Source organism: Glandiceps talaboti, chromosome 16 (assembly GCF_964340395.1).
Source record: "Glandiceps talaboti chromosome 16, keGlaTala1.1, whole genome shotgun sequence".
In the NCBI taxonomy this organism is placed as follows: domain Eukaryota; kingdom Metazoa; phylum Hemichordata; class Enteropneusta; family Spengelidae; genus Glandiceps; species Glandiceps talaboti.
Window position 1 is genome coordinate 6,932,011 of NC_135564.1, and position 13,017 is coordinate 6,945,027.

Genomic DNA, 13,017 nt, shown 5'->3' on the forward strand with positions numbered 1-13,017 from the left:
TTGCTGTTATTTCTCCATTGTTTGTTGTTATGGTTTGTCTGCTTTGCCATTGCCACTACAGAAAGAGGCATCTTACAGTTGCTAAGCTGATGGGAAAGACCAAAATGGACGGTAAGTTTTAATGATCTTTCGTGTGTTTTCTCGCCTACATCTAGGGAAATATAATGTTAATGATAGAAGTGTTGTTGTTGTTGTTGTTGTTGTTGTTGTTGTTGTTGTTGTTGTTGTTGTTGTGGTGGTGGTGGTGGTGGTGGTGGTGGTGGTGGTGGTGGTGGTGATGTTGATGGTAGTGAATGGCGGCGGTTTTGTTGTCGATCGTCTATGTCGTAATTGCCGCTGTCATCAACGTTGTGTTGAATTAGAGCACCACTACTTGACGACAAGGTAGAATGAAATGCAAGCTGCAATGGAACTATATATATATATTTATACACATGACTTTTTCTCTTCTTAAATTTAGCAAACAAAGAATGGGATGCCTTTGTATCAGTGAAGGGAGATACAGATGACGAAAACTTTGTCTACAAAGAACTATACCCTTATCTTGAAAAACGATGCAATTATAAATTGAATCTACATCTCAGAGATTTCATCGCTGGAGAAGGTATTCACATTTTTCAATTAGTCTTTATGTAATAATCTCAATCTTCATGAACACTCCCATCAATAAGAATTATATAAACTTTCGGTGCAATATTTGAAAAACAAGTGGTCAAAGAAGGTGACGCTAGCCTGACAATGTGTTTCTTGTTCTTAAAGAACTAAATTATTATTGGCACGGACCAGTAAACTAAACCATAAACCGAAAATATCTACCAGCTCTATTTGCTTACCTTTATTATCTAAATGCTAAGTATGTTGTGTTATCCCTTACTTCCACTGGATGTAGTGAATTTATAATCAAATTCAGTTTTTGCTATGATTCAATCACAAATTAGCAGAGTTTATTTAGTTGAGCAAGTGCTTTTAAAGTAACAAGCTTTTTTTTTACTTGGCTTAAAAAGCTTACATAAATCCTCGACAGACTTTTGTCTGTTCACTTATTAGTCATCGTGTCTTGGTAGCTATTGATTGAATTTTAATTACTGTATAACCTGCATTTTATTGTAGTAGTGGTCAGCATTAACCTTTTCACAAATTCCTTTCCTGTCTTTTGGTAGCTATCGCTGATAATATAGTGACAGCCGTGAAGAATAGTCGAGTTACAATACTTGTATTATCACCGGCATTTATGAAGAGTTCGTGGTGTACTTTTGAAGTTGCCTTGGCATACCACGAAATGATAAACTTACAGCACAAGATTATACCAATAATGTTTGAAGACATAGGAGATACTGATGTCGATATCAAACCAGGAGTAAAAATGGTCCTGGACACCATTTCGTATATCAGATGGCCGAAAGGTGGCAGTGAGAGAGACAAGGACATATTTTGGAAGAAGTTAGAAAAGGCAATGCCTAAAAAAGTGAAGAAAGCAAAGAATGTAAATGCAGATAATAAAGAGACGCCCATGTTGGATAGATTATTGAGGAGATTAAAAGGATTAAAGGGGAGGGAGTATGAACAAGTAGCAATAGATGATATTGAAAGTGATTAAACTATGTGCAGAATTAATTCAATTTATACCACACCTTTTTCATACAGCCTTCAGTGATTCGCCTAGACCATGTCACATGGCATAGACTAGTGACCCTTAGTGACCTCGATTTGCATACAGAGGCAATAGTTGTTTTGTAATTTCCCTAGGGCACTATTACAGTAGCACGAGACTAGTTCTACCGCTGATCATGATTTGCTTTGACTCTGGCAAGATTACATGCCTGAGAATGCGATGTGTTATAAAACACTTATTGCCTTGCCTTATTTGGGCACTAGTAGACGTCATCGTCATGTCCATGTTGGATGGATTACTGAGGAGACTGAAACGGTCGATTAAAGGGGAAGGATCGGAGTATGAACAAGTTCCATTGGATGAAATTCAAGTTGGCAATGATTAACGTAGCTAGTTAGTATCGCCAAATGTATTTTGCTATTTAAAGATGACCGGGAGCAATCTTTCATAGGGTTTGTATAGATTTTAAGAATCTTGAAATTGAGAGAAATTGAAAACTGAGGCGCGTTAAAGGGGCTGAACATCTGGTTGAAAGCTAGATTTATTTCGTTCTATATTGAGATGAAAATATAATATTCCAACTACTAAAAAATGTTAACCATGTCTAAAAACTAGAATTCTTATCGGAAAGACTTGTATGATCAAATTATGACATAATAAAATGATATTTTGGGGTACCAATATATTCGAAAAACACCAACTTCTTTTTCGAGTCACTTTGTGCATAATTAACTTCTGAGAAATGTCTCTAAACATTTTTTTATTCAGATATTACGTGTACATTGAAATTAGTAGAAAATGTACATTTTCTTGGTCATGACAGACTGTCACTTTAATCGTTGGTACAATTTGATATTGTAATATTTATACTTTTAGTGACTTGGTTAGATGTTTCCGGCATGTGTCTCATCCAATAATACAGAAATTGGGATCTTTTACTCTATATACTGATGGTAAAAGGCTGAAAGGGACATGTGGCCAACGACTGTACGTCAGCCCTTTATCTGTACCCCGGATCTGTACCCTTCCCTGGCAATCTTGAATTAGTGATACATGTGCCTTAGCAATCCGATCAGGAACCGGTAACATTTACTGGCTTTATAAATGGAATACTTTTCCTTCAGTGACAGGATGGTGACGTGTCGTCATAATTTCTCAAAGTGAACACTGGCGGGCACTGTATTAAGGGCAAAATGACGACATACATGACTTTGTTATTTCGGAAGCTAACACCAATGTTTTAAGCTATACCGAAGATAATTGAGTTAAAAGAAATGGTATAAATCACTTGTGACACATTTATTTTATCAATAAAAATAGCATTATATCATTTGATTGGACCTTTCCTTTAATTAAAATAGTCTTTACCAGACTTGGTTGAAACATAGGCATCTATGGTTGAAATATTCTTGATATATTTCATAGTTTTGATGAGGTTCAAATCTTCCATATATGATGCAACAGACCTTCACAAACAGTCAAAACAGCACTGGAAAGATGTCAGGACTTAGTCTGTCCTGACGATAGGATAGTATCTCTGAGAAGACTAAATAAAGAAATTTAGAGTTTAATAAATGGCCAAACAAGCATGATTTGGAACTTGTGAACTTATTTTTTGGTATTTTCTTCTGTCTTGGTTTTGCCAAGTGTTTCATCTCTAAATTGTAAACTCCATAAACGAAAAAAAATGTTAGAGTTTTTGTATATACCGCCCTCTTGCATTTGTAATAGTACTCTTTTGTTTTTTTCTTGGACCACGAATTCGAGTATAAAATCAGTTTGTCAGTGCTCCTTATTAGCATATGGACTTAAACCCAGGCAAAATAAAACGTGTTTTTATTGAGGATAGATTTTGACAGACTAGACGTTCGGAAGACACGAAAGCTTAAAGTTTTACGCACACCAGCCAGAAATTAATTTTTGAAGTTTTTAATACCTGGTCACGCGATCCAAGGCAAATGTTGGGTATGGAAACTCCACAGTTATGTACATATGTAAACCATGTGTGAAGGGAGGGATGGGGGCTTCGTGAAATACAGTGACTTTCTCATGCACTGCACTGAGTGTACCCGTTTGTCAGAAGTCCAACTACTACCACTGGCACAAATGCTACATGTGTAGTTGGACTGCCCAGCCCAGTGCGCTGTTGTATTCGTTCCCACTTGAAAAACTACAATCGATCGCCTAACAAAACTGTTATTTTTCCTCTATTTATGAAATGAATTTTGTAACTGAGAGAGTTTTCCTCCCGGGTTTCCTAACTCTCGAAAGAATCACGACCTTCGACTTCAAGTTCATTGCCGTTGTCAAAGGAAACCTATTGCATTCTGGGAGCTGTCTAAAATACTGCGCATGTCTACACAGCTGTGTTTCAAATTTCCTACATTTCCCGTGTGTGTCATACTTCTTCGCTTCGGCCACGAAAACTGCGATTTTCAGCAAAACTATGGCTTAATGATCGTGGGATATATACAACCTAGTACAAGATGAATCTGTACCACCCGGAGTTTAGTAACTCGCTGGCAATCAGGGAAGAAATCCAGCGATTCGAAAGTGTCCATCCTCATATCTATGCCATTTACGATTTACTGGAGCAAGCGGATGATCCCCTTCTGCAGAACTCATTACGTGAACATGTTGTATGCATAGAAGGTACGTTGTTTTACATTTTCTTTCCAAACCCTTCAACTTATGCTGATTGCCGTAGGTAATTTTACCTTGGCACCGTTCGTCTGCGAGTATACACTCACGTTACATCTTCAACCTCACAGCTGCCCCCAAAACATTATTATGTGTTTATTTTCACGTGTTAGGTTGTTTACATTTACTCCGACACCTTCAGACCGTTTTAGTAATCGGTCGGCAGTGTCTTTTATTTATCAGCTTTGTGTTGAGGCCGGAATAAATCATTGTCCCGATATGTGTACTGTTGTGGCCGAATTTTTAACGCAATTGTCATCAACGAGATGTCATGACCTTGGATCGTACTCTTGCCAGCGAACGGGACAGTCAGCGTTTAAAACCCTGATCAGGTTACAAGATACCGTTGACACTCCCCCGTTCATCGAGCGAGTCAGTAATTATAATAAGAAATAAAACCAGCGCCGACCGTCTAGTATTTGGTATGGGTTGAGTGCACATCGTAAAAGTGTACTAATATTGACACGCAAGTGTCTGTTCTTTGGCAATTTTTTTGAAGCTATATTTTTTGATACACCGACATTGTTTACAATTTGTGTCTGCCCTGCATTACTAAGTACTACATGTATACTCCCACGTATTTCCTAAATTTAGTGTTGGCGAACTCTCATACTGTTATCTTACTGGAGTACAGTGTTAACATACAGTTTATTGTAAACTGCACACAGTTATACTTTTCATGATAAAAATGAACATAGGAATGTTTTGTTTTTGTTTTTTATCTTGTCTGAAATACTTAAATTAGAAATATGAAGTTATTCTTAGCTTGGTAGGCCTGAGTTCATATCATAGCGTTATTAATAAGGAGTTTGTGTTGACAGAGCTGTTGCATTTACAGCCAAATTTAAGGTATGTGAAATATTTATCGCTTTAATTCTGTATGCTGGGCTGTTCATTGAAGTGGTGATCTGACCATTGGGGCCAGATGAAAGTAGGTCAATGCAATGGTCAAATTTATTGATGAATAGATAACATTGCATATATTGATCAAACACTTTTAGTGGACTCATAACCCATTGAAGCTCACAAAGTCAATATTCCAGTATGCTAATGTTAGACAATTGGGTGTCAAATTTTGAAAGATTATTTTCCTAAAATATTGTTGGCCAATATTCTGATCTGGTGTAGAGTGAGAGTTTAGTGATCTCATAATTGTATATCATAAGCAGTTTAATGTGCTTCGTTCAGCTCATTGTGAATTATGTAAATCAAGTTGAGCTGAGCAAAATAATATAGTAGTGCATCATCACCCAGTGTGGTAATGTTAGACATTTGGGTGTCATGTTTTGAGAGATACTTCTTGAAACATTGTCTGCCAAGATTCTGATGTGGTGTAACATGAGAGTTGTTCTATAAGCAATAATGTGCTTAGTTCAGCTCTTTGTGATGAATTATATGTTGTCAAGTTGAGGCCATCAAAATTGCTTAGTAGTGTATCACCCAATGTACATACATGTATAGTATTTCTACAAATATTTATCTCGTACTATGTGCTGTCGGGGTGTGTTCTGATATGGCAAACCTTTTCCCGGTCAGAAAATCTCGTAAGTTTTTCCCACGATATTTCTGTAAATGAATTTGAATTATGTCTTGTTTCGATAGGATGACAGTTTTTATGAATTTAACAAGTAATAATTTTCACATAATATGGAACTTTATAATAGTTTGGGGTTCTTATGTTTGTCTTTACAAATGTATGCTGTACACAACATAGGGTTCAGTGCTGTGGGGAGAGGTGTGTCAGTGCGTATCAATATTGTGTGTCTTTATCAATAAATACCTCTCTGATATTACAATTATGTAAATTTTTAAGCTTATACATTTACAATAATTTTGGTCTTCAACATAAGGGACATCTTGATTTTTTAGTGAAATCGGTAATTTCACAAATCTTAAAAACATGATGTCTGATTTTGTTGTAGGGCTTCAAATGATTACTGTGGGTATCATGATCTGCTAAAGTGAATGAGACACCAAAGTTCAGTACAATGTTAGAATACTTGCGTTGATGTGTACATGATGATAAAATAAATGGCTGAAATTTTTTGATTTAAAAAATTTACTGTAATATACAAAATGTAGTCAAAGTTGTTTGTACTCAATTGTAAGATTCTGGTAGAAAGTGCAGTTAGATTAAAAGTATACAATATTTTCTACATATGTATGTAAATTTTTTTTTTGTCTGGTTTGCGTATTCGCTAACGTTTTAGAATTCTGGTTACAAAGTAAATGGAAAGTATTAAAGCCTAGATGTATTGTGTTCCTCATGCATGGACAATTCCTAGTTACTGTACTTATAATCATAATATTTATGAGGAGCACTTTTTATTTGATATTAAACCTTCCTTTGCATGAATAACTCAGTAAAATGTAAGACGAACTCAGGTAGATTTTTAACCAATCACTTCAGAACTGACAAAAGTGTCAGCAGTATTCACACTCCAATTGAAGGTTGTCAGTCGCCTCTTTAAGTGTGACCTGTACTGACCTTAAGATTATTCATGAGGAAGAATTCTATGAAGAACATAATATTGCATTAAAACCACCCTGTGTGTTTCTATAATTGAAAATGAATGCATTCTGAATGTATTTCAATGATTCAAGTAAGATGGGTGACCTTTGACCCCTGACTACACCCAAGCGTAAGCTCAGACAATTTAGGTCAGGAACCTATCGTTCTATTCAATTTCACATCCGTTTGTCTGTACAATATGTATTGTTGATTTATTGTATCAACAAGATAATCATAGAAAGCAAAGAAAGAAAGCACATTGCCACATTTGTTTCCATGGTAACTGGTATTTTTTACATTAGTGCCTCTAATCCATCCAACCAATGATCATTTTGAATTGAAAGAGGCCTAATTTCACATGATTTGATGAGTCGTATGTCAATAGTAGAAAGAACCATTATTATTTTCCGTCCTTATTTTCCATTAGGTTGCCATGGTAATCAGTGATGCATAATTTACAAAATTGTTAACAACCATCAATCATACTGCGTATCTTTGTAAATTAAATGAAATAATCTTTAGACATTTCAAATTGGTAGTTGAATCATGAAATATTAATTGCATGTATGTATAAAATTATTGTCACTAAGGTATTTCATTTTTTGTTGCTCATTATATATTTTGAGTTCCTGTGAAAATTAAAATATGTTTTAATATAAGGAAAAGAAAATTAATTTTTACAACAGGACATTTAATTTGTATGTATCAAAAGTTTTTAATATATTAGAATTTAAGTTTTTATTAGAAATTATTGAAATATGCTTATAAGCATTTATGACAGATATGTCATTTCACTGGTCATTGACAATACAGTGTACACAGAGTGGTGGGTTTGCTACTGAGTGTGGTAAGCAGATAAAAACTGCCTGAGTTCCTCAGTCATTTTACCAGGGTTCCTGACCAGTGTGTTTGTTTAAGGGTGGTAAGGAGGTAAAATCTGTCAGCATTCTATAGTCACTTAATCAGGGTTCCTCACGAAAATTACAAATATAATATAATTGTGAATTATCAAGTTAAACTTTTTCCCAGTTTCTGTTAGCAAGGTTCCCAAACCTCAGCTAGAACACTTCACAAATTAATACATATGCATGTATCTCTTTGAATGTCTTCAGTGAAACTCACCTGTAACTTGGCCAAAGAGAAGAAAATTGGTTCACGTTTGTCAGCAATGAACAGTGTGAAATGATAATGATATTTTCACAATGCAGACAGTATCATGCGGGCAAAGTGTCAAGATTTAAAATATGCATGTATCATGAACATGTACATATTAAGTGTGTGCCTCATGTAATGGCAGGTTTCTCAAAATGTGGTTCAAAGAATGAAATGATCAGATACAGCTGGCTTTGTGAATGTATTATTAAACATATGAAAAGAACATAGGCATTATAATCAGTGGTTCTGGAATCTATATATTGGCGATGCATGGTGTACGCTTATTGTATAAAGAGGGGCCAGTATGCTAAGAATTTCAAGAGGTTATTGTAACCAGTGCATGCATTTGACTCGCGACTCGGTGTATAAACAACATTTAATTAAGAACTGTACTCTGATATTGGGACTGTCTCTTGAAAATATCGTTATTTATTCTGTTATCAAATGTTATCCACCCTGTTAAAGAAAATTTAAGCCAAAAATATTTGCAGGATGCTGAGTCAAGAAAAGAAAATGTTTGTATTTTGACAGACATCCTTGATATTAATAATATGCTGAATTTGATATCATATACTTTGTGTTGAATCATGGACAAAATTGTGGTACAGTTGATTCGATATGTAAAATGTTGTATTAGATAGACGCTCTTAATTAAAGAAAATTAAGCTTCACTATATTTGCAGAAAACAAAACATTTGCTTTTTGACAGACATTCTTGATAATAGGCAGAATTTGATATTATTTACTTGGTGGGCAAAATCAGTAACAAAATTGTGACACACTCGACTCAGAATACAACATTGTAATGGCTGTCTTAAAGAAATTTAAGCTGTGTATTTGCAGGATGTTGAGTGAAGGAAACAAACTGTTTACGTTGGACAGACATCCTTGATACTGTAGTAATGTTCTTTGACACACAACCAAGTTACATAGTACTTTTGTTCATGTCAACACATGAAGTTGCAACCTTATGAATCTGTTTACTGTCAGACATCCTTTGCTGAATTAGAAAATCAGACACTTGGTGGACAAAATAGGGAAACACTTGACTCAAAATGTGTGTTGTGAAACTCAACTATTTTTGAACGTCTGAAAACTAAACGAAACATATTAAGAATTAGGTACTAGATGCACAAGTATGATTTACAAAGGTTATAAAACACACAAGCATAGGTCAACTGTTTGTGTGTTATATATTGGTAAATCATTTGATCTACCAAGCAGCTTAGCTGATGAATATTTTTGGTCATGTACATGCAAGTTGGACCTGAATAGGAAAAGGGTTGTTGTCAGCCCATCAAGTGAAAATTGTTCTTGAGTTGAACTCTTGGTCATTAGCATCTCTTTAGGTCATCATATATTGAACACCATGTCATCCAAAAACAAATTTTCTACCTGTATGTCAGGATTTTTCATTTATTTTAGTGACGTTCCAACCGCATAATCATATTACCTGTCCAATTTTATCCTAATCAAATAAAAAAGTTGTACTCTACTTTCTGTTAATATATTATCTTGAATCCTGAAATCTCAGGTTGTATAATTCATGAGGGGAAATTTGATTCAATATTATAGGAAGACCAACTGATTGTTTTAGACTATACTAGGTATGTGTTGTAATTATTTGTAATAAATTGTAGAATAGTAATGAGGATTTACATGTATGTCTAAGGAATTAATTAGGGGGATTGGATTTCAGTGGGTGTGAATTTACATTTGATGAGGTCGGCTTAATACTTCAAATTCAATTTAATGATGTATTATGGACTCTATATATACTAGATGCTATGTCAAATGAAATCTGTAACTATTTCATGTCGTTCTTACTCAAATCATTGCCACACCTTTTAATTAATTAATTCAATTTTACAGTGAATTTAAAATTTCCATCGCAGTTTACATGTACACAAATTGACAATATTACATGTATGTGTGTTTGTGTGTGTTTGTGTGTGTGTGTGTGTGTGTGTATGTATGTATGTGTGTGTGTGTGTGTATGTATGTATGTATGTATGTATGTATGTATGTATGTATGTATGTATGTATGTGTGTGTGTGTGTGTGTGTGTGTATGTATGTATGTATGTATGTATGTATGTATGTATGTATGTATGTATGTATGTATGTATGTATGCATGTGAGTGTGGGGAGGATGGATGGGTGCGTACATGCGTGTACATGTATATGTGTATCATTGATGTATTCAGTACAACAGAAAATGACAAGTGTCAAATCTGCTAATGATTTTACTCCCTAGCATATAGACATGTAAAGTGATCTGACCACCTTGTATCAAAATTTACCACATGTTTTGGAGTCTGAAACAGTTTACAGTGTTCTTATACATTGCACAAAATGTTAAAATAAATCTAATAAAATGTTCATGGCAACAGTTATTTCATTATGTATTTAGGACGCAAGAACATACATACATGTACATGTACATATGATACATAGAACATATGGGCATTAAACTTTTGGTAAGTCTTGAATTTCACAGATGTATTTATCTTATACTATTGGGAAGCTCTCAACTTCAAGATTACAAACCATGGAATTCATCTGATGATTGCTGTACATTCTATTCATGTGTGGTATGACCCAAATTAAAGGTTTGACCTGGGTTACCTTAATCATGTGTCAACATAATCAAGTGTCATTGATTAGAAAGAACCTAAAATCATGTCTGAAAAAAATACAAATGTTACAAAACATAGTGAGAAAAATAGTGTTATTTGATGTAACAAAGTGGAATAAATACATTGTGAATTTTTAAAAAAATCATATCTCATTGTTTCTACATGAATTTGTGAAATGAACCGTCACAGTAAAACTAGAACCACAATGTATAATCATATATAAGTTTGTTTAATTCATTTATTTATTATGCTTCTTACACACTACAGGTACAGTAGAAAACTAACAACAAAAGCCACAGAACATACAGATCTATATACATGTAGATTAGTAGAAAACCAGCTGTAAATGACAAACAATAAAATATTAGTAATTCAGGTATAGATGAACAGGTGCAAGTCACCTCTATGAGTCTTCTTGTGTCCAAATAACAAAATGAAATTGTTGAGTGTTTTAGCTAGAAGGTTGGGGAACTCCGGTAAAAATGACAGGAGAACTCACATAGGTTTTACCTACTTTATAGTGCACTTACAAAACATTGTTGTTTATGTACTAAAATTTAAACTTTACGTATCTGATGCTTAAGTTTCTTTTTGTAGCATCAGAGGTGAAGTACATATATTTTAGTACATAAATAATTTAATTTTGTAATGTTAGGATTTGTGTTATTGCAGATAATAATATCTGATATCAAACAGACTTCAGTAAACAGTTAACTGGTAACATGACTCCATTTTAGGACTGTATATATTTATATTATTTTGTATTCTATCTTTGCAGTACCTTGGCAATGATAATGAATTTCAGAGTACTAAATTTTTAGTAACACAGCATTCATATTGTATTGACTGTTTGATTACTACTTCAAACTATACACTATATAGGGGTGGTGTTATGATAACAGTCAATTGGGACTGGCAGGTATTAACATACATGTATCAGGTGTGCCCCCTGGTAATACAACCATGTCCCAGCTATGCCAAATATGTCTGTCTATTACATCACATCTGTATCCTGTGGCTGTCTTTTTTATTCATTAATTGTACATTTTGTATAATGCAGTCATTAAAACAACTTACTTTAGTAAATAGAGTACAGTACTGAGGAATGTATGGCGAGAGATTTTGATGTACCAGGTAGACCAAAAATAAGGCAGATATTTTGATACAAATAAATCCAAACAGGTGTATTTACATAAGCAATATCAGTCAATATGAGTTACAGACAGAAAGTACATAAAATATTTCAACATATTTCGGTCCTTTGATGCCATAATCGCTGTAAATTGTAGAAAGGACAGTGTGCTAATAGTAATGATATTTAGCATTGTTCTACATCAGAAAAAAAGCAAAGACAAAAGACAGGGTGTAGTTGTATCCATCAGTTTTTAAATCTGAAGAATTTAAACGGATGTGTGATTTGATACCTTCCTGATCAAAATTTTTTAGAATTTAAGTTAAATTGAAAATGTGTTGATGAATTCTGAGGATTTCTAGTATCAGGTGACATGGTCATGTGACATGTATATCCTGTCTGAATTCAGCTACATTTACATGTGATTGGCATACATGTAACAAAATACAAATTCCGGTTTTAAGGTCTCTGACAGGCACAAAACAGAGGAATTACAAATGTAATGTCAACAACACAAGTACATAATCTGAAATCTCTACATAATTGCATTTGCACATGTACAGTTTGCAGTCAACATATTAAATATTTCCTGTCATGGCAAATATTGACATGTTTGATAGAGCAACAACAGTATGGTGTAGATTGTGTGTACTTTATGTATTACAGAAGTTAGGGTGGAGGTTGTAGTACAATAAGTGTGTGCATTGTCTTATTACAATATTGTAAATTGACATGGCAGAGAATGTGTGTCTGTTGATTTTGGTTGAATTTGAGAAATGTTGTCAAGCTTTTATTGAATCATGAACACATAATATGCCTACAAATGCATGAATATTACGTGTATACTAGGTGAATTAGTAATTCTGCTAGAAATGTAGGCGTAATCAGCCAGCAGATCATGCCAGCAGATACAGACATGTATGATTCTGTGAATGTGCATATTAGGTGTGAAACCATAGTTTCACATTTTTGGTAAATAGAATTAGGATGGATCATAGAGTAGATGCTATGAAGAGAAATCTTGAGAATCGATGCCATGGATAACATACATGTGTCAAGACAAGGAAGATCTTGAGATTTGATGCTCCAGATGGCAGTTTGACTAGAACATGTACCTTGTTGAAATACCTGAATATGTGCACTATAAAATAATGTGCACCAAATCTATACTGCCAAAAATAGAATCAAATTTTGATGTGGTTTTAAAATTACATAAATTTAGAACATTCACTCGGCGTCAAAATTGAATTTTTTCCAGTGAAAATAAT

General features: G+C 34.2%; 1 protein-coding gene across 1 annotated transcript in view; it reads left to right on the plus strand.

Annotated features, from left to right (window-relative positions):
* The first annotated feature begins 4,016 nt into the window (after positions 1-4,016).
* LOC144447848 (arf-GAP with GTPase, ANK repeat and PH domain-containing protein 1-like) overlaps positions 4,017-13,017 on the plus strand; it is a 100,807-nt gene continuing 91,806 nt past the window's right edge. The window contains exon 1 of the mRNA XM_078137964.1: positions 4,017-4,264. Within this exon, the coding sequence (XP_077994090.1) occupies positions 4,099-4,264 (166 nt within the window). The 5' untranslated portion in view covers positions 4,017-4,098. The remainder of the gene's footprint in view (positions 4,265-13,017) is intronic.